This window comes from Oryctolagus cuniculus, chromosome 3, assembly GCF_964237555.1.
Source record: "Oryctolagus cuniculus chromosome 3, mOryCun1.1, whole genome shotgun sequence".
NCBI lineage: Eukaryota > Metazoa > Chordata > Mammalia > Lagomorpha > Leporidae > Oryctolagus > Oryctolagus cuniculus.
Genome location: NC_091434.1, coordinates 182025650 through 182048138, shown reverse-complemented (window position 1 = coordinate 182048138; position 22489 = coordinate 182025650). Strand labels below are relative to the sequence as shown.

At 46.4% G+C, this 22489-nt stretch overlaps 1 protein-coding gene across 1 annotated transcript in view; it reads left to right on the top strand.

The window, feature by feature from the left end:
• The window catches only part of LOC100358478 (maltase-glucoamylase), a 170825-nt gene that overhangs the window by 79765 nt on the left and 68571 nt on the right, over positions 1-22489 (top strand). Inside the window, exons 48-66 of the mRNA XM_070069892.1 lie at positions 1796-1948; positions 3075-3275; positions 5842-5996; positions 6079-6247; positions 6501-6597; positions 7120-7232; positions 8473-8598; positions 10118-10246; positions 10489-10599; positions 10899-10961; positions 12742-12876; positions 13768-13855; positions 14567-14705; positions 16548-16681; positions 16787-16821; positions 16914-17030; positions 17392-17540; positions 18493-18577; positions 22040-22096. Coding sequence (XP_069925993.1) covers positions 1796-1948; positions 3075-3275; positions 5842-5996; positions 6079-6247; positions 6501-6597; positions 7120-7232; positions 8473-8598; positions 10118-10246; positions 10489-10599; positions 10899-10961; positions 12742-12876; positions 13768-13855; positions 14567-14705; positions 16548-16681; positions 16787-16821; positions 16914-17030; positions 17392-17540; positions 18493-18577; positions 22040-22096 — 2256 coding nt within the window. The remainder of the gene's footprint in view (positions 1-1795; positions 1949-3074; positions 3276-5841; positions 5997-6078; positions 6248-6500; positions 6598-7119; positions 7233-8472; positions 8599-10117; positions 10247-10488; positions 10600-10898; positions 10962-12741; positions 12877-13767; positions 13856-14566; positions 14706-16547; positions 16682-16786; positions 16822-16913; positions 17031-17391; positions 17541-18492; positions 18578-22039; positions 22097-22489) is intronic.

Below are 22489 nucleotides of genomic sequence, written 5' to 3'. Positions count from 1 at the left end.
TGATGGTGTTTGATGCTTTGTCCAGATGGCACATATTAAGGACACATCCACTATGAGCTTTGAATTCCCGTGGCTTTGCGTGGATGAGTGTGTGGTGAAGTACAATCCACTTAAGGGATACAGAAAAGAAAATGCACTCAATAAAAATATGTCAAATAAATCAACTGTTATGAGATCAAAGAACACTTTTTGAAATTTGCTAGTGAGGAAACAATTTATACACGTGAAACTATTTTGAAAGAGGCAGGCAACTCAATGTATAGGAAGCAGTAACTTAGGCTAAATTGGCTATTCAACATTTAATAGAAGTGAAAGCAAAACTGCAGAGTGGGGCTCGGGCGATGGTGTATATGACAGGGTTATCAGATACAGAAGACGGGGAACCCCCCTGGAACTTACTGATTTGGGACTTCTGTCTTTTATAAGAGATGTGCGAGGTACAGAGACGGACATTGGTTCAGCGTCTCAAAGACAGCAAGGCTGAAGTGTTTGTTTTCTCTTGGGATTAGAAGCAACGCTTGGTTTCAGTCAATATGCCCCTCTTTTAGCAGAAATAGAGGGGGAGAGGGGAGAGAGACAGTGTCCTTAAAGCAGGAGAAAGACACTTTGCAAGCAGCTCTTGGTGTACTCAAGCTTATGTCTTAACGGTGACAGCAACGTTGCATCGATTGGACTTGTGTATTCTAACTCTTGATTGGAACTTGTGTATTCTAAGCTGAAATGGTGAACAAGAAGGAACATTTTATATGGAACAGGCAACTAGCAGTGCGTTCAACAAATGGACAAATTTCCATAGAAAAGAGATATCAGAATAACAGCATCCAAGGACTGAGAACAGCATAACATTATTACTCTATGAGTTTGTGTAGCTGGCATAGGTAGGATTAACACTGGGAAGGAGATAAGTTTGAATAGGATTTCTGTAGTTGGGTTTTGTTGGATCTTAGGTGTTCAAATGAGCTCATGCAGGACCTATTCTCAAACAGTCTCATATTGATTCCTGAATCATGGCTGTGCCATTATGCAATCCTTGTCTAGGGCTCTCAGAGAGTTAAATTAATGGGACAGTGAGGTGAATGACGATTGATACTGGGAGACTGGGATAAGGATGATTATAATGTGACATGCAGACATGAGAGAACTTTCTTTATATAAAGTGCTATTTATAGACTTGGTCAAATAAGAAAGGTGAAAAATAATATTAAAATGGGAGTAAGTGTTTGAAATATTGAGTGGAATTCCCTGAGGAAGATATGGAATCTATGGGCTTAGAGAAATGAAGTGGCTGTGATGTTGGAAATAAAAGCAACTATAATGATGTTGCCCATTCCTTAATTTTATTGTTGATAAAAATGAGACCCAAAGGATGGAAATAGTTTGTCACAGACAAATGAGAAGGAGCACCCAAGCCATGTGGTCTTCATTGCTGTTTTCTGTCCCCCACTCCAGACCGCTGGGGAGCCCTGGTCTGGGGAGGAGGGAGTAGGACACTCAGCTCAGCATGGGACCTGCCACAGAGTCTTTCTGACTACATCAAGGGGAAAGAGGACTCAGGGAGGGAATACAAGGGGTGCACGTAGCAGATTCAGCCGACCCTAACTCTTCCCACAACGTAATGTGCCAGGTTCTGAGAGTCGGAGAACTTGTGCCCCTTGAATCTCCCTCTGCCAAGCCTGCAGCATCACATCAGCTGCAGTCATGTGTTCCTAGGAGGTGGAGAATCTGGTTTCTATTTCATTTTTTAGTGAGACATGAGTCTGTGGATGACTGTCCTGTGTGTTTCCCATTCCCACAGGTGGCTGTTATCACAGAAATTGACCTTGTCCTGGGAGAAGCGTACACGGTGGAGTGGACCTTGACGATGAGGGATGAGGAAAAGATCGACTGCTATCCTGATGAGCAGGGAGTTTCTGCAGACAGCTGCATTGCCCGTGGCTGTGTCTGGGAGGTAACCAGGCGGGTGGTGCTATCACGCCTTAAAACCTCTCTGCTTACTCCGCACCTACAAGAGGATAGTCCCAGCACATATGTGTCTGCTTAATCTTTAGCACGAGTTTCCCTAAATACCTGCTTTGGTTGTGGAGAGTGGTGGCGGTTGGAAACAGGAGTGGGACACATTTTATAGATAGATTTATCTATCTATTTATATGTCTATATCTATCTCTATCAATATCTATATCTATATATAAAGTAAATATATATTAAGTACATTAAATAAACACTATATATTGTTTATATATTATATATGTTGTTATATATAAACTATATATGTCGCTCCCCCTCTTCGCGGAGGAACGACACTAAACCCTGCCTAGGGTTCCTATCCGAGTCACGGCACCATTATGTCGCTCCCCCTCTTCATGGGGGAACGACACTAAACCCTGCCTAGGCTTCATATCCGAGTCACGGCACCATTATGTCGCTCCCCCTCTTCGCGGAGGAACGACACAGGACCCTGCGCTGTTCTTTTGTCTCCTCGGCCCTCCCTGGGTTTGCTGCTGGTTCTTCCTGGGTTGGCTACCGACCCTTCCACCTCCGTGGAAGGGCGGTTCCCCCTGCCACTTTCCCCACTTCCGCGGGGGAGCGGCACACCGCCGGCCGGCTCTCTCGGGGGCTGCACAGGTGTTCCTTCAGATAGATGTTCCTCTTAGATGTTCCTGGTGCATGTTGTCTCTCTCCTCCTTTATAGTCCTCTTCCACCAATCCCAACTCTGCTACCCACACACCGAGTACGCTGCTCTCCTCCAATCAGGAGCAGGTCCCACAGTCTATTGGTTGAACTGGAGGCAGCTGTGTAGAAGCTGTTTCCTCCTCTCCCAGCGCCATATTGTGGGAGAGCAGATGCATAGAATAAGTCTTAATTCCAGTAACAGTCTAGTCTGAGTTGCTCCCCACTATATATATATATATTGTTCTTGAAGGTCAGGGATTTAACTTTTGACATCACCCACTGATGTGATAGTGAATGAGTAATGGACTCGCCCTCTTGTCCTATACACTGCATCCCCCACTCTTTCTTGGTATTTTCTGTTTCTAAGGCCACAAGCTCACCCATCATATTCCTTGTTTTTCAGGAATCCACTTCTCCTGGGGTCCCTTTCTGCTACTTCGTCAATGATCTATACTCGGTCAGCAATGTTCAGTATCACTCAGATGGGGCCTCTGCTGACATCTCCCTAAAGTCCTCTGTTGAAGCCAACGCCTTCCCTTCCACACCCGTGAACCCCCTGCGCCTGCAAGTGACCTACCACAAGAATGAAATGCTGCAGTTTAAGGTAAGCCCGGCGTCTGCATCAGACACGGGAAAGCCCTTTTCAGTTGCATTACTTTTTGCCATTCCAGGTTACAGGATCCTTAAATGAGTTTGCTTTTCTAAGTTGATCACATGCTAGTGGACTAGATCTCATCCTGATCCTAAGAACAATGCAGAGGCATTGATTTGTCCTGCTCTTAATTTTGAAAAGGTTACTATCGGAAAAATGGTGGGGTGAGCAAGATTGCATGTGGAGAGACAAATTGTGAGAGTCTCTGCAGGCCAAGTGATGAGTGAGTCTGGGAGTAGGCTCAGGTAGGGGTGTGAGGAGCCATGGGCTTATTTTGGAATGAGAAATTGAAATTAGGTGCTGGTGAGGACAGAGAATCATGGCAAATGGTGACCTTGTTTCTAACCTGCATCTGCCTGTGAATAGCAGTGCTGGTTCTGAAATCAGGAATCTTGAAAAGGCTTGTGCTTGGCCGGCGCCGCGGCTCACTTGGCTAATCCTTGCCTGTGGCGCCGGCACACCGGGTTCTAGTCCCGGTTGGGGTGCCGGATTCTGTCCTGGTTGTTTCTCTTTCAGTCCAGCTCTCTGCTGTGGCCTGGGAAGGCAGTGGAGGATGGCCCAGGTGCTTGGGCCCTGCACCCGCATGGGAGACCAGGAGGAGGCACCTGGCTCCTGGCTTCGGATTGGCGCAGCACACTGGCCATAGCAGCCATTTGGGGGTGAACCAATGGAAGGAAGACCTTCTCTCTCTCTCTCTCTCTCTCTCTCACTGTCTAACTCTGCCTGTCAAAAAAAAAAAAAAAAGGCTTGTGCTTGGTCAATATACAATCATTGGTTCAGGCTTTATCCTGAATTTGAGGAACCTGTGAAACGTTCAGCCACAGACAGTGCTTTTTTTTCCTTCCGTGATTTATCTACATCTAGAGATTCAGCAGTGCTTAGGTGGTGTTAGATTTATCTATGGAACTGTAAGTGTGTCGGGGACAGGAATTTGTCCTTTTGCATTTTGCTTCTCAAATCCAGCAGGGCCTGTGAGTGTGTAAGCACTCAGATGTTTGTTGAGAGTAAATGAATGAGGCGCCTCGTGGTGTTGTGTGAAAGGTTCTCCAAATCCAAGTCCAAGTGGACTCTTCTCTGCAGGCATGATGCTGTTTGGTGTTTGTATCTTCACTGTAGCTCTTCCATGTAGCAGGAACCTAATGGGTTTGAAAGAATCAACTTTTCTGGGTTTTTAGCCTTAACTCTTCTTTTTCTGCCTCTTGACCATGAAGTAGCCCTCTCCAGTGTATTATCATCTTCTGAGTTTCTTTAGCATTTTGTACCTTTGTTACATTGTGTGTATGATTTCTTTTAAAATTTATTTGAAATTGGAATGTTGGAGAAAGAGAGATTTGCCACTTGCTGGTTCACTACTCAAATGAACAAGGCAGCCAGGACTGGGACGGCTGAGGCTAGGAGCCCATGATTCCTCCCAGGTGCTGCATATGGGTGGCAGGAGCCCATTCACGTGGGTCATCGTTTGCTGCCTTCCCAGTGCACTGGCAGAAACCTGGATTGGAAGCAGAGTGACTAGGAGTGGAAGTGGCACTCGGACTGTGATGGCGGTTTAGAAAACGACAGCTTGATCTCATCTGTGCTTGGTTAAAGGGTACAAAGGTTTTAAGACTCAGTCTGTATTTCCTATGAAAATCGCTCGTCTCTCAGAAACTGTCGGGCACTTCCTTTCCATGGCCTCACAGCCCTTTGACGGAGCTGCACTAGCACACATCGTCCAGGAACTGCGGCTGCTGCTCGCTCGCTTCCCATTAGCAGGTGGATTTCTTAAAGTCATAGCCCCGACTTATTCAGATCACATCCATTGTGCCATATAGCATCATGTAGAGATAATCATGAACCATATTTTCTTACCACTTTCAGCAGGGACATTCATAATTATTTTAATAAAAAGTTGTGGGTTTGGGGAGATTTTTCAATTCTGAGAAGTGTTCAGGTATTCACTCGTAAGCGATACACAAAATAGAACATAGTATATTCAGAAATATCACACTGACTTCAGAATTATCTTTCCAGTTGGTACCAAAGTCCAAGTGAGTGTATGACTGTAAAAGGGGCCTTAAAAATTATGTGACAGACTCAGGTCAAAATGTTAAACCTGACTTTATTCTTTGGTATGATAATGAAATCCTAGCCATCATGAACTTAAAGAAGACAAAAATATACAGCATATAGGCTGTTTGTCAAACACATTAAGGTTCCTCTAAGGGTACTGATTTAAATGAAACTATCAGTGCTTAAGGTCCTTATTATAGTTTACATATGGAATTCTACATCTGTGTGGTGTAGAATCAAGGTTTTGATACATTTACTCATGATGTATTGATGAAGTCAGGATATTTCAGTTATCCATCATCTCAGAATCCATCATTTCTCTGTAATGACAACATTAAAATGCTTTATTTTATCCCTTTTTAATTACAAAATATTATTCTATTAAGTGTAATCACCCTGTGTGTGATGGAACAGCAAACCTTATTCCCCCACCTGCACCCTTGTCTAACACCTGTTCCCTCTGGCCTAGATCTATGACCCCAACAACAGTCGGTATGAGGTCCCAGTCCCTCTGAACTTACCCGGGGTTCCAGCCAGCAGCCCTGAGAGTCGGCTCTACGAGGTCTCCATTGGGGAGAACCCATTCGGGGTGGTGGTTCGCCGCAAGAGCACAGGCGCTGTCATGTAAGTGCTGTCCTGGGAAAGCCAGCTGCTCGGGGCCCCGAGGGAGGTCCGTGTCTGCTCCCAACCCCTGTCTGTGTTGCAGCTGGGACTCTCAGCTGCTCGGCTTCCTGTTCAACGACCTGTTCATCCGCATCTCCACCCGCCTGCCCTCCGCGTACCTGTACGGCTTTGGGGAGACGGAGCACACGGCCTTCAGGAGAGACCTGAACTGGCACACGTGGGGCATGTTCTCCCGAGACCAGCCCCCGGGGGTAAGGACGGAGCGCTGGGTTCTGTGTCTGCCCCTCTGCCAGCGCTGGGTGTGCACGCGCTGTGCTGTGCCCTGCCAGACTCCACCTGCTGGGTCCCCCCTTCTGCTTCTCCACCAGGGGTGTAGTTCCCAGGCTCTCTGGTCACCTGTGTTTAATCAGTCACAAGGAAGACTGGCCCCATGGGAATTTGCTGGGTTTGTCTGTCAACTACAATGTCTCTTAACTCGTGCCGCCTCTCTGTCCTGGTTGTTAGTACAAGATGAATTCCTATGGTGTGCACCCCTACTACATGGGCCTGGAGGAGGATGGCAGTGCCCACGGAGTGCTCCTGCTGAACAGCAATGCCATGGGTAAGCCTGTGCTAGTTACTCTCATTACTTTTGTGCACTGTTATTGCTAGAGTAACTTTAGAATATATTTCATTCAACTACTCTCGTGTTCAAAAATGTCATCTTGTAGGCATGATGTATCTTCTTTCTGTTTATATTTTCTGTTTCTTCCAGCCCACTAGCAAGTAGTAATATCTCACCCAACACTTATTTTGATAAATATCTACATAAGAAATGACAGAAAATGAGTTTCAAATATGTGGAAGTCAGGAAAGGAGAGCCAATTATAAGTCAATTACAGTGATTTCTGGGTACGAGGATTTGAAAAAATATCTGTGGCAATCTTAAAGGGAACCTCTGGTGTTTGAGAAAAGATAGTTATATAAAAACTGAGGTGAGTGCCTCCTGCTTCAGTTCTGTGTGGGTGTAGCTCCAAGTTCTGCAGCAGGGAGGAGAGCACAGGGAGATGGAGAAGGTGTGGATTTCTGGGACGATTGCTCACCTTGAAGGATTCCAGCATGGTCGGCATTTTCTGTATTGCAGATGTGACGTTCCAGCCCACGCCTGCCCTGACGTACCGGACCACAGGGGGAGTTCTGGACTTCTATGTGTTCTTGGGGCCCACTCCAGAGCTTGTCACTCAGCAGTACACCGAGGTAGGAGAGAGTCCGCTGGCTGCCAAGTGTCAAGTTTGGCGCATTCTGTGTGCCAAACCCATGTTCATAGGAGCAACTCTCAGGTGGATACCTGGAATTGTTAGTCCTTTTTAGAAAAAGGTAGAGTATAGGTTAAGAAGAAATAAATATAAGAATGCTTAAATTCATAGCTTCTATAGGCACTGGAGAGAAACAGGTGTGGTAGTGTTACTATTAATGATGGCAGTCATGATGGTGATGATTATAGAGCGATGGATGGTGGGCGTGTTGTTTTGGTGGTGGTGATGGTTGGGGAGAGATGGTGGTGGTAGTGGTGATGGTGGTGGTAGTGGTGGTGGATTGATGGCAGTGATGCTGGAGGATGGTAGTGGTGGTGGTGGAGGTGGTGACGTTGTTGTTGGTATGGTCTTTGGTGTGGATTAAAAGTTAAGTGAAAGTGGTAGAGGTGATGGCAGTGGTGGTACTGGTGGAAGTGATAGTGTTGATTATGTTGTCATCGTCAGGGTGATAGTGACGGTTGTGACTGTTGTGGCACAACACACACCCCTATGTAATGCTTATTGTATTTCACTTCTCCGCTACTTACTGCATGCCAAAGCACATTTCATTATGAGGGTCCTTCAGTGGGTTCATGGAAAATGGCGTTAAAAGGTAAGTTCATTTTGGTGTAAAAAATTGATATCCATGCATGCTTTATTGTATGCATTTCCTATGGACTTTTTGAAGACTGTTCATTTGCATATATTTCAAAATATTTTTGCCCCAATGTAAGTTGTTTATCTTATAATTCCATTTCCATTTACTTATCAAGTAGCTGCATATCAGTTTACTAAGTTTACAGAAAAACACCATGAGCTGATACTATTTTATGCCCAAGTATACACGTAAGAAATTAATGAGCAAAGTGGTCACTTAAATTTCACTCAAGTTTGTAGTCAGCAGGACCTGGAGCCTGAATGTTAAACCAAAATGGTTGCATCTGGAGTCTGAGAAGTGAGGTAGACCACTTCTAGACATCAGAGAAAAATCAGATTTCCCATAATTCTCAGAGAAGGAACTCAAGGTTAGCGGGGATTTCTCTCCATGGTATCTCAAGGGCTCTGAATCACCTCCGTTTCTCTCTGGATTTGAATGTGTTAATTGTTGAGCTAGGAACACTGAAAAATATTCTATCACTTCATACAGAACTTTAATCCAGTTTCTGCTTCTTGAGGACTAATACTTGGTGTCTACTTCCCAGGTGATTGGCCGTCCTGTGATGGTGCCTTACTGGTCCCTGGGCTTCCAGCTGTGTCGCTATGGCTATGAGAATGACACGGAGATTGCCAACCTGTATGATGACATGGTGGCGGCCCAGATCCCCTATGTAAGTTCTCAGTGCTGGGGCCTGGTTCTGGACCTCACACTCACCCAGGGGTCTCTGTATCTGGACCCTCTGTGAGAGTTTTACAAAGTTGTAGAAAGATACAAAATGCTTTCTTACGCAATGTCACACTGTTCCTTACCTCAGCACAGTAATACAAATGGAAGTTCATGTCTCCTTACAAAGATGGAGCTCAAACATTCACAGTGGTTTGCAAAAGGAGGAGATCGGGCTGGCTCCATCACTCTTTCTGCTACATTGTGCTTCTTTCCATTTCTTTTATATGACATCAAAACATCTAGTCAAAAAATCCTTGATTCCATAAAAATGAAAGGTTTACTAAAACAAGAGTAGGGAACCTTTTTTCTTTCTCTTCCTTTTTTCAAAAGATGTATTTATTTATTTATGTATTTATTTGAAAGTCAAAATTACAGAGAGGGAGAGGCAGAGAGGTGGAGAGGCAAAGAGAGAGAGAGAGAGAGAGAGAGAGAGAGAGAGGTTTTCCATCTGCTGGTTCACTCCCCAAATGACTGCAACAGTTAGGGCTGGGCCAGGCCAAAGCCAGGAGCCAGGAGATTCTTCCAGGACTCCCACATGGGTGCAGGGGCTCAAGATCTTGAAACATTATTCGCTACTTTCCCAGGCCCATTACTAAGGGAGTTGGATTGTGGGCGACCTAGAAGAGGTTCCTGGCTCCTGGCCTTGAATCAGCCCAACTTTGGCTATTGTGATCATTTGGGGAGTGAACCAGCAGATGGAAGATCTTTCTCTGTCTCTCTCTCTCTCTCTCTCTCTCTCTGTAACTCTGCCTTTCAAATAAATAATAATTAACCTGCTATAGATTTATTGAATTTGAGTCCCACCTGCAATTGCCTTGACAGTGCCAGAACAAATGACTGCAGGCTGTACACAGATATTAAGTGTTGCTTAACTGGAGAACATTAACTCAGACTTAGCCATGGCTCTGAAGACATTTGTGAAGATGCAAGAAGGTCCTTAGTTCTAACTCTCTACTCATACTACAGCCCAGTGCTGCATCAGCTTGGAACAAATCACTGGTTGAATGAAGGAATTATGTGTCTGGTTCCCAAAAGAAATGTAGTGGAAACACATTCTAACAGAAAATACTTCAGTGGACCTCTTACATATTAATATAATTTCATTTAACTTTTTGATTGTTTATAATTATTCCATTAATAAAGCAAACAGCTTGCTATATTTAATAAAAAATAAGATATCAGTGTTTGATTATTCTTTAGATTGAATGTTGCAAAGCCCTTATGGGTTTTTGTTTTGTAGTACATTTACAATCCATGTTGTCTGCTGAATGAACACACATTCTGTTGTGTGGCTGAACGTTTGAAAAATTAGATGAATTTCCCGAATCTATACTTAACCCATAACTGAGATGTGGAAGCATATAAAGGAAGCTGTCTGTAACTCAGGGCGCCGTGGCAGAGGGCTGCTAGTGGAGCCTGGGCTTGGACCGCAGCAGCATCGGTGGCCCTGTGTCTCTCCCCAGGACGTGCAGTACTCAGACATCGACTACATGGAGCGGCAGCTGGACTTCACCCTCAGCCCCAAGTTTGCTGGGCTCCCAGCTCTGATCCAGCGCCTGCGTGGCGATGGGATGCGGGTCATCCTCATCCTGGTTGGTGCTCACGTGATGTCATGTGGGGAGGCTGATGGGCTGTGGGGGAGAAGGCCCTGTGCTGTCCTTCCTTCTGTGGAGTGAGCAGGAAATGGAAGCCCCACTAGGAAATGCATTTCCCTGGAGTCCAGAAACTACCACCCAGGGGACCCTAAGGCCTTCTCTCTGCAGGAGTTCTCCTTTTTCATGTCCTTGCCATTGCCAGCTTTGGTTTTCGCAGCTGACTTGTGGTTTGATTTCAGGACCCAGCGATCTCTGGCAATGAGACGCAGCCTTACCCTGCCTTCACTCGGGGTGTGGAGGACGACGTCTTCATCAAATACCCAAATGGCGGCGGCATTGTCTGGGGAAAGGTATGAGCTGGGCAGTGATCTGCCAGTGCCCAGCCCGGGGTGGGTCATGCTATGTTTGTGCCTGTGGTTTTTTAGCCCTTTTAATTTGGACCTTGAGGGCAAAAGTTCTCACTTTTTTCAATCACTGTTAATACAGTTGAGGGCTTCTCATGCCTCATGGGGATCTACTTTATCTAGAGAAATCCTACATGATAATTAAAGTAGTATTTCCATTAGGTCCATGGCTTAAAGTTTCTTAGGAAATACTATGCAAGGAAACTGGACAGATGTGTTGATGTTGAACCTTTTTCTCTGCACAGGTCTGGCCTGACTACCCTGGTGTTGTTGTGAACAGCTCTCTGGACTGGGACAGTCAAGTGGAGGTAAGAGACCCCCTGTGGGTGTCGAGTGAAAGCAGGATTGCTAGGAAGTGGCAGCCATAACTCAGGGTACTGGACGTGCCCACACAATGGACGTGACCATAGCCAGGGAAAACGTTTATGGGACATGTCCTGGGAGTCAGTGTGTGTGGTATTCTACTCCCAACTTGGGCTCAGTTGTTAGCATTCGTGGGATATAGAACTCAGAGAGCTTACTTTAGTTGTCCATAGTTGTGGGTGACAGAGAAGGGACTTCAAGTCCAATTTTCAAATCCTGAAGACTCAGGGAATTTCTACAGGATGAAAACTCCAAGAAGTACATTTTTTTCTGTTTTAGTCCCTTGTTGTTGTCTTGGCTAATCCTTTGAAACAGCCTCTAACTTTTGTCTTTCGTGGTTGGGTCTTTTTTCTCTACATCTTTTTTCATCATCAGGCTTCTCCATCTTCACTCCTAAGTCTCCTGTGCCTCCCATTCTTCTTTGGGGCTCTCAACTTTCCCTTCACTTCTCAGTTTCCAACTTTAAGTTAAAATTACTTTCTTCTGGGTGCAGGTTCTTGCTTGAGATGGACCCAGGTTCACATTCTCTGCACCAGAATTTGTTCCCTGCTTCAGTAAGCACCTGCTGCTTGAATGAGTCTGTGGTTTCTTGCTGGTTGAGGAAATGTGCAGCCTCACTCTTGGTAGCGATGTGTGCCCAGTGGGCTGGTGCAGCTTCCTTGTGTTGTCGTTAATTGCTCTGATGATGGTATGCGTGGACACCCTTCTGCAGAGCAAGGGCCTTGCCTGGCCTCATCTAACTTTTCTTCAACATCAAATTTCCTTCCTGGGTAGGAAGGCAGCAGGGCGTATTTAGCCAATGCAGCCTCCCTAACAGAGCTGGGAAGGTGGGGGAAGATCTTGTCCAGAGTTGGAGAAACACAGAAGCTGGCCTCTGTGTCTGCAATGTGGCATAAATTGCCATGCCTAGAAGTTCCATTAGGATCAAGGATGAATCAGATAAATCGTTGTTTTGGTGAGCACAGCACAGAAGCTGTGAATTAAGGGATCAGCCACTTAAAATCGGGGAAAATGACCCATTTGGGAAGCTCTTTCCATGTAATAGAGGGTTGAAGCTGGTACACACGCATATGCCAGTCATCTGGAGCAGGACTGGCAGGAGGCAGGCCAGATTTCATGGATTATCTAGACGAATTTCTTTTCAGGGCAATTGGTAAGTCAGAGAGGGAAGGCAGATATTAAGAGAAATAGCATAGTTTGAGGACCTAGAGTTCAAGACTGGGATAGCTTCGATGGAGTAACAAGACTGAATGATACTGTGGTCCAGTGATGCCGTCACCTGGTGTTAAGCTCAGATCCCCTGAGTCCCAGAACCAGGAGGCAGCAACTGTACTCCCGATGTAAATGAGAAAGTCACACAGGGACCAGGCTGATGGCTGTTGGACTGTGTATCTATTCTCTGGCAGTAGATATAACAGGGAAAAAACAAGATCAAGTAGGGCAGGTTGCCAAGGCAGTGTTGTGTGTTGGGCCAGTAACACCTGAGATGAAGGGGCCAGTGTGTTAGAATTTGTGCTGACAGCGAGAGAGAAAAAAGCTAAGAGTGCAGTTTGCTCAAGCCTCGCATTCTTAATGTCACTGTTTTTCTAGTGAGTCAAGAACGTCACTTAGGCTCTGATGAGACTTTCATCTGTGGTATTAGACTTTGCATGAGATCTCAGATAGTGCCTGTCTACTGCCCAATATATGTGTTTGGGACAAATGGACTGTATTTAATTCTTACAGCAATACAGAGCTTATGCGGCCTTCCCAGACTTTTTCCGTAATTCAACTGTCAGCTGGTGGAAGAGGGAAATACAAGAAATGTACACCAACCCACAGAACCCAGAGAAGAGCTTGAAGTTCGACGGCTTATGGATTGTAAGTGTGTGTGTGTGTGTGTGTGTGTGGGTACACATGTGCATCAATGCATGTTTGTCTAACTCTGTGTAGTTAGACAGGAGTATCCCTGAGCTTTAGTCAAAAGGACTATAATCTCCCCCACACAGATACTGAACGCATTAGAGTGTCCCCCACACAGATACTGGACACGTTAGAGTGTCCCCCACACAGATACTGAACGCATTAGAGTGTCCCCCACACAGATACTGAACATGTTAGAGTGTCCCCCACACAGATACTGGACGCGTTAGAGTGTCCCCCACACAGATACTGGACGCGTTAGAGTGTCCCCCACACAGATACTGAACACGTTAGAGTGTCCCCCACACAGATACTGAACATGTTAGAGTGTCCCCCACACAGATACTGGACGCGTTAGAGTGTCCCCCACACAGATACTGAACACGTTAGAGTGTCCCCCACACAGATACTGAACGCATTAGAGTGTCCCCCACACAGATAGTGAACGCGTTAGAGTGTCCCCCACACAGATACTGGACACATTAGAGTGCACTTCCACACAGATACTGAATGCATTAGAGTGTACTTCCACAGAGAACCCTCCCTAAACCTGACACCTGGTACCTCACCTGAGGTTCCTGCTGTGAACCCTCACAGGAGATTACAATAAATACCTTGGACTTTTGCAATCTCCAACTTTGATGGAGAATTTTTTATACCTCTAGCTAGTTATGCTGTAGGGGGCGATCAGTCTCCTTAGGCAATTATTCTTTGGATTTGTTGAGCCTTATTGGACTTGCATCTACAGGGAGAACTGGGTATTGGATGATTATTCCTAACAACCTGGTCTTGAATTGACAAGTTGTACCTGCCTTGAAAAGTAAGCGGTGTCTGTGTTGACATTTCTAGGACATGAATGAACCGGCAAGCTTTGTGAATGGGGCAGTTCCTGCAGGCTGCACGGATCCCATTCTGAACCATCCCCCCTACATGCCACGTAAGGACCCTTGTTCCCCTCACTAGCAGAGCCATAGCCATTGAGAGCCCAGTGGCCAGGGTCTTGTCTGTTGGTGCTATGGCACTTTAAGTGGTTTTCTTACTTGGGTGTGTGCAAGTCCCTCGGCCCCATAGGGTGAATTTCTCAGATTTGTTCAGAGAGGTGATACCTGTTGTAATGTCTCCAAAGGACCCTCAAGACTGGATTTCTTAATGACCTAGGCTCACGTTAATTCCTTCAAGAGGTGTGTTGCCCGAGAATAGTATTGTTCCCTTGTCATGGAGTAGATGGACTTTGTAGCTAACTTGTGTTCAGTGTCGGCCCCAGAGCTGTGTGACTTCCCACAGATTATGTGACATTTCTGAATTTTGGTTTTCTAAAACATAAAATGCTGCCGACACTGTCCTCCTCCTAGCATTATGGTAATGATTATGAGATCATTTGCATGTTGAAATCTAGATCGGAGCCTGTCAAGCTCTGCTGACAGCCGTGCATTCTTCCCCAAACTTCTTTGTTCAATGCACTTGATGTTCAGAACGCTGCAGGTACCCTTGAGTCTCAGAGCAGAGGTGCTCCCACACCTCTGTTGAAGACGAGATGGACTCGTGCTGAGGTCAAGTTATCTAGGACCCAGGATCCAGTCTCTTGGAGAGAAGCACAAGACACCCGGGATCAGAGCTGGCTTTAACATCCCCGCATCTTCTCCCCCAGACCTGGAGTCCAGGGGCACCGGCCTGAACAGCAAGACCCTGTGCATGGAGAGCGAGCAGATCCTGCCAGACGGCTCCCGTGTGCGGCACTACGACGTGCACAGCCTGTACGGGTGGTCCCAGACCAGACCCACCTACGAGTGAGTCACTGTCTCCCTTCTCCACTGGGTGCAGCCTTCAGGTCAGCCAGTGATGGATGAAGCTACTTGTAGCAATTCCCATTTACTAAGCAAGCACTCATTGAGCCAGAGTCAGGACCTGTGCTTATAATTTGGAAGACAGATTTAAAGTGTTATCTGACAAATGGGTATCCCATAGTCCTATTACGTAGCAATGTTATAACCATTGTAAGAGTTAGCACAATACATTACTCACATGTTTATGGTGACGCAAGTATAAACAGACCTACTGCACTGGCAGTCAAATAAAAGTCTGGCATACACAGTTATGCACACTGTAGAATACTTGATAGTTATAATGAACAAGTATGTCACTGGTTTATATATTCAGTCTAATAATTTTTATCATTAAGTTTGGGGAGACGCACATGGAGATTTAGTGATCGTATACATTGCAGCAGCTGCTGTAATAGTTTTATTTACAAGTGACCAAGGGAATACATAGGACTGGACAGCCCTCTCCTTTATTTCAAAAGTGAACCATCCTTTTGGAAATTTTACTTTTGGCTTTTTTTTTTTTGTCAGATAGTCAATAGTTGCTCTAATGAATTATCACAAAACTATTTTTAAACAGATGTATTTATTTGAAAAGCAGAGTGACGGAGAGAGGGAAAGAGGCAGAGAAATAGAGAGCTCTTCATCTCTAGTTCATTACACAAGTGGCCCCAGTGGCCAGGCCTGGGTCAAGATGAAGCCGTGAGCCTGGAAGTCCATCTGGGCCTTTCACATATGAGGCAGGGGTCCAAGCACTTATTCTGCCTCTGCTTTCACAGTCACATCAGCAAGGAGCTAGATCAGAAGACTCGAGCTGGCACCCAATAAGGGATGCCAGTGAAGTGAGAGGTGTCTTAACCCACTCTGACACAATCTGGTAACACAAAGCCAATTCTCAGCTCAATGAATAATGCGCATTATCCTAAATAAAGTATTGTAAAGAAATTCACCTCTTCTCATTCCAAATATACAGGACCTAATACAGCGATGGTGAGACACTGTGTTCTGAGACGCATCACTAGGTGATTTCATCACCGTATGAACATCGTAGGGTGCACACAGGAACCTTGAGGCTCTATCAGTCACTCCACAGAATCTCTGGATGTACTCAGAGACGCAGCGAATGTGAGATACACAAGGCAGCCACTAGAGCAGCATACTGTTTTACCAGAGACATACTGTTTTACATTAGACTTATTTTTAAGAATTTGGAATATATTCTAAAATAATGACAGATGTATAGGATGTGAAATATATAAACTAGCAATATGTTCACTGATTATCAGAATTCAGAATTATGTGCTGTGTGTGTTGTGATATTATACTTCTGTTTGACAGCAGTGCAATAGAATTGTTTACATCTGAATTATTGCACACACATGATGAACACATTGTCCTGTGAAAATGATGCTTTGCTGTCACTCATTAAGGATTTTTGGGTTCTGTTGTAATTCGATGGCGTCACCATTACGTGGTCCATGAAGGCGAAAAGGACAGTCTCTGGCACAGAACTGCACTGGGGAGATAAATGGCAGGAATTAGGGGTTACTTGCTATTTGGGGGCAACCCAGTGAGTTTACTGCATGGTGACAGTCATGGTACAACACTGTGCAGAGACACACCCATGATAGCCATGTCCATGGTCTGGGAGGAGTCGGTGGGGGCCTCACGCTGGCTGATTTCCGTATCCCTGCAGCCATGCAGCAGACATCAGGGACCGTGTCCTGGGTTCAGGGCCCCGAGGGCAGGAGCTCTGTGCCTTTCCATCTCCTGCTCTGCCCTCAGCTCACCTCCTTTCCCTCCACCCAGAGCCGTGCAGGAGGTGACGGGACAGCGAGGGATCGTCATCACCCGCTCCACGTTCCCCTCTTCTGGCCGCTGGGGGGGACACTGGCTGGGAGACAACACAGCCGCGTGGGACCAGCTGAGGAAGTCTATCATTGGTGTGCAGCCTTGTGGCAGGGCCCCTGCTGGCAGGGAGGGGGCGGTGAGGGGAGCAGGAGGCAGGGCTCAGGGCCTGGTCTCACCCGCTCTGCTTCCCTTTGCAGGCATGATGGAGTTCAGCCTCTTTGGCATTCCCTATGTAAGTGTCCCTGGATCCCTCCTGCTGACCTGGGAGCTGGAGCCAGCGTTCAGAAACCCTCAGCAGGCCCCTTTTCTTGCTTCTCGGTTCAGACAGGAGCAGACATCTGTGGGTTCTTTCAAGACGCTGAATATGAGATGTGTGCTCGCTGGATGCAGCTGGGGGCCTTTTACCCCTTCTCCAGGAACCACAACACTGAAGGGACCAAGGTAGGGCATTCCCCCTCCATTTGTGAGCTACAATTAAAGCCATCTGTCATCCTAGGGCATATTTAAAATCCTTCAACCCTGTGTCTTCGTGAATCCAACTCCCAGTATCTTTAGATTATTCTTCTTATAGGCAGACTTGAACCAAGCAGATCCCAAGAAGAATGTCATCTAGGAAATTTTATTGTCTCCTGGGAAAGCTACAGGGACCTTTTGTAATGAATTAAGACTATTTTGAGGCTTATTGATAATTATCTTGATGTAGCTGTGTGTGTTCTGCATAAGGAATAAGCATTAAGTGGGTCCTTTAAGTACCTGAGACCGTCTAGGCTGAGCTCCTCACAGTCCTCTTCCTCTTTTGCAGAGACAGGACCCTGTGTCCTGGAACGCCACCTTTGTGAATCTTTCCAGAAGCGTCCTGGAGACCAGATACACCCTGCTGCCCTATCTCTACACCCTGATGCACAAGGCCCACGTGGAGGGCAGCACAGTGGTGCGGCCTCTCCTGCACGAGTGAGTGTCTAGTGGGACCTTAGTGAGTGGTGGGTGACTTCCTTCCTTCAATAGGGTGGCAGGGGAAGAAAATGATTCCTCTAGATTGTCGTAACTCCCTATACATAGATTACACGTTAGTATACCCTTTCTGTACTGTGTTCTCTATGGCATAAATCATTAACAAAAGTCACTTATTTTTTTTAAAAGATTTATTTATTTATTTGAAAGGCAAGGTTATAGATAGAGATGAAGAGACAGAGATCATCCATCTGTCGGGTCACTCCTCAGATGGCTGCAATGGCCAGGCCTGAGCCTGGCTGATGCCAGGAGCCTCTCTGGGTCTCTCTCATGGCTGCAGAAGGGCTGCAGTACTTGACCCATCTCCCTCTGCTTTCTACGTGCATTAGCAGGGAGCTGACCAGAAGTGGAGCAGAGGAGTCTCGGAGTGGCAGGTATATGGGACGCTGGCATCCCAGGTGGAAACTTAACCTGCTGTGCCGCAATGCCAGCCCAAGAAGTTGTTTCTAAAGAAACAAAAAATGGAAATAATCTATTCAGCACAGGATCACTTCTTTCAATTTGGCCAGCAAGGCCCACACTGGCATCTTTAGAAATTAGGTCACACATTGTCCCAGGTGCCAGTGAGCTCAGTTCACAAAGGAAGGCGTTTCTGTAGTGGAGTCCTGGGGGATGAGGGCCTTCCTGGCATTTAAACTGTGCCAAGGTAAAGACGTGTGCACATACTTTATAGCAGAGAACACAGCTAGATCTCCCCAGTTCTGAGGTTTGATGAGCATGTCCTAGGACAGATGGCTGTGGGCCTGTGTGTTCCTGAGTGAGCCAGGCCTAGGCCAGCAGTAAGGATCCTCAGGTGCAGCGGGTTCCTGGCTTGGGTCTGAGTTGAGGACTTCCTTCAGGGCTGGGCTGGGCTGGCTGGGCTGTGACTGTGGCCCCTTCCTGTCCTCTCCAGGTTTGTGTCAGACCGGGTGACCTGGGACATAGACGGTCAGTTCCTGCTGGGCCCGGCCTTCCTGGTCAGCCCTGTGCTGGAGCCTGTGAGTAGGGGGCCTCTGGTGGGCAGAGGGTCTCGGCTGTGAGGCTGGAGAACAGTGAGGGGAGAAGAGGCCTGGTGCCGGGTCCTGACACCTGCTTCTTGTCCTGTCTCTGTCTCTTCCTCTCCTTCTCAGCCTGTCACTCAGCGACTCCGGGCCTCAGGTTCTTCAGCTTTCAATTCAGCCCAGCAATTGTGGTTCTTAGGACAATCAAACATGATATGCTTGAAGATATAATCATTTCACCATTTACTGAAATAGGAATGAATAGGGTGGCAGTAATATCAATTTCTTTTTATTTAAAATTTTTTACTTATTAATTTTTGAGATAACTTTTTTTTTGACAAGCAGAGTGGACAGTGTGAGAGAGAGACAGAGAGAAATGTCTTCCTTTTTGCCATTGGTTCACCCTCCAATGGCCGCCGGATCCAGCGCGCTGCGACCAGCGCACCGCACTGATCCGATGGCAGGAGCCAGGTGCTTCTCCTGGTCTCCCATGGGGTGCAGGGCCCAAACACTTGGGCCATCCTCTACTGCACTCCCGGGCCACAGCAGAGAGCTGGCCTGGAAGAGGGGCAACCGGGACAGAATCCGGCACCCCGACCGGGACTAGAACCTGGTGTGCCGGTGCCGCAAGGTGGAGGATTAGCCTAGTGAGCCGCGGTGCCAGCCGAGATAACTTTCTTTTTAAGTTTTAAAATTTTTATTAACATAAAGGAACAGCATTCATGTATTTCATAAGTACAGTTCTAAAATGATAACCATAATCTATCTCCCTCTCGCTCCCCCAACCCCCATCCTTCTCTTCTTTCTTTACTTATTGAATTTTTTTTTTTAACAGGCAGAGTGGACAGTGATAGAGAGAGACAGAGAGAAAGGTCTTCCTTTGCCGTTGGTTCACCCTCCAATGGCCGCCGCGGCCGGTGCTGTGGCTGGCGCACCGCGCTGATCCGAAGGCAGGAGCCAGGTGCTTCTCCTGGTCTCCCATGGGGTGCAGGGCACTGCACTTCCGGGCCACAGCAGAGAGCTGGCCTGGAAGAGGGGCAACCGGGACAGAATCCGGCACCCCGACCAGGACTAGAACCTGGTGTGCCGGTGCCGCTAGGCGGAGGATTAGCCTGTTGAGCCGCGGTGCCGGCCTACTTATTAATTTTTACAAAGCGTAATTTTAATCTACTCTATAGTCCCAGGCTTAGTTCACCACTAACCATAATATTCACCAAATAAAAAGTAGGAAGAGCACAGCTGCACAGAAGTGTAACAAGGGCTGAAAATGATAATTGCATCACCAGATATCTGCTCCCTTCCTGTACAGGTTTTGTATTCTGTATTAACTGTCACATGTCAGAGAAAATATATGATATTTATCAGAAAAGAGCCTTCCAGTAGAAAAACAGGCAAGGGCTATAAACAGTAATCAATTGAAAAGGTGTTTCACTTTCATATAAAGTAAATTTTACAGTAGCCACAAAATCATTAATACTATGGTAGTATATAATTCTTATCAATGTGCTGGACCAACATTTAAAACAAAGTTTGACAAAGCACTGTATTTACAAAAAACTGATAGACAGGCATCCATCTTCCTCCTTCCTTCCTTCCTTTCTCTTCTTTCTTCCTTCCTTCCTTCCCTCCTTCCTTCCATTTTAACTACCACTTTTAAGGGAGAACATGCAGTATTTGTCTTGCTGTCTGGCTTTCCACTCAGCATATGTCTTCTAGTTCTGACCATTTTGCAGCAAATGTTAACATTTCAATATTTTTAATGGCTGAATAATATTCCACTGTGTTTCTATGTGACAGTTTCTTTATCCACCCCTCTGTTCATGGAACCCTTGGTTGACTCTACATTTTGTGTGTTGTGGACAGTGCTGCCACAGACATGGCAGAGCAGGTATTCATATATTTTGGGCACATACCCAGCAGTGGCATCGCTGGAGCATACAGCAGGTCTGTTGTTGGTAGATTTCTGCATGTGAGCCATTCTAACTGGGGTGAGGTAAACCCCATTGTGGTTTTGATCTGCATTTGGGGCATTTGTATTTCTCCTTTTGAAAACTGTTCAGGTCCTTTGCCCATTACTTCATTGTTTTTTGTTGTGGAATTTTTTGAGTTGCTGAGATATTCTGGATATTAAATATTTCTTTGCATTCCCCAGTAAATCACTATTGAAACAAATCTTTTCAGTGGAATGGCTTGCAGCAATAAGTGCCATCTTTGCCGATGGCTGGCCTTTCGCTTCCTTCCGCTACAGGCTCTCCAGGAAGCAAGAGCTGTTTTTCTCTGTTTTATCTTTTAAAATATTTATTTACTTGCTTGAAAGGCAGAATTGCAGAGAGGGAGAAGGGAGGGGACAGAGAGAGAGGAAAGAGAAAGAGAGAGAGAGAAAGAGAGAAAGAGAAAGAGAGAGAAAAAAAGAGAGAAAGAGAAAGAAAGAGAGAGAGAAAGAAAAAGAGAAAGAGAGAAAGAGAGAAAGAGAAAGAGAGAAAGAGAGAGAGAGAAAGAGAGAGAAAGAGAGAGAGAGAGAGAGAGAGAGAGAGAGAGTCTTCTGTCTGCTATTCCATGCCCCAAATGGCTGCAGTTGCTGAGCTTGGTCCACTGCTAAGGGAGGAGCCTGGAACTCTGTCCAGGTCTTCCGCGTGGGTGGCAGGGGACCAAGCACTCGGGCCATCTCCCCCTTCTTTCCAGGTGCACCAGCAGGGAGCTGAGTTGGAAGTGGAGCAGCCAGGACTGGTACTAGTGCTCACAGGGGATGCCAGCCTCATAGGCAGTGGCTTCAGCTGCCGGTGATTTGGCTTCTGGTTGAAATACCTGCTTAGTGCACTCTGCCAACTCCCATTGCACCTGTGCAGGTAGCCTTTGCTGCAGAAGTCAGGATGCCCTTGGAGAACCTGCGTCCCGTTTCCATGAGCCTGGTTTGAGTCGGGCTCCTCTGCGTCTGACCCAGCTTCCTGCTTATGTTCACCCTGGGAGGCAGCCAGCGATGGCTCACGTACATGGGTTCCTGATACTCACATAGGAAAACGAGAGTGAGCTCTAGGTTTCTGGCTTTAGGCTTGGCCCATCCTGGACAAACATTCTCTCTCTCCTTCTTTGCATTTAAAATGGAATAAAAATTAAAGCACAATTTTATGGTATCTGGAGAATTTTTTTTATCTCCCACGCAAACTCAGTTTTTTTAATCTCTTTAAAGAAGGGATGGAGTCAGTCAATCAGTAAATGGTGATTCTTGTTCTTTGAAGTCTTGGAAAGGACAGGAGGCTTCATGGAAGCCACTCATAGGCGGGAGACAAGTCTCTCCCATTCCCAAAGGAGAAGGGAAGGAAGGTTCCCCACATTGCTCACCTGAATGGAGATCCAAGTGTGTCTTAGGCTAGCACTGTGGTTTTAACTCTTTTCTCTGCTGTTTACTCTGCCCTAGATAACTGTGCCCACCAACCACGCCTTATCTGTGCTTAATTCCAGAATGCCAGAGAAGTCACTGCGTATTTCCCTGAAGACCGCTGGTATGACTACTACACAGTAAGTTTTGGTATATGTGTATGCAGCTTGGGAGAGCGGTGGACTACGGAAGCTTTGATGGGACAGACCTCAGGACAAAGCCTGCCTCGGATGCCACCTGTTTTATGGTCTCAGCCCCACTGTTTTAAACCTTGTCCTACAGCTATATCACCTCCAGATGGGGTCAGACCACTTCCCTCATCACAGGGCTGCGAAACAACTCAAAACACAGCACAGTCAGTGCAGGCCGCCCACGGTCTATACCACGGTGCAGTCAGTGCTGGCCGCCCACGGTCTATACCACGGCGCAGTCAGTGCTGGCTGCCCACGCTCTATACACAGTGTGGTCAGTGCTGGCTGTGCACGGTCTATACTGCGGCACTGTCAGTACTGGCTGTGCATGGTCTATACCGC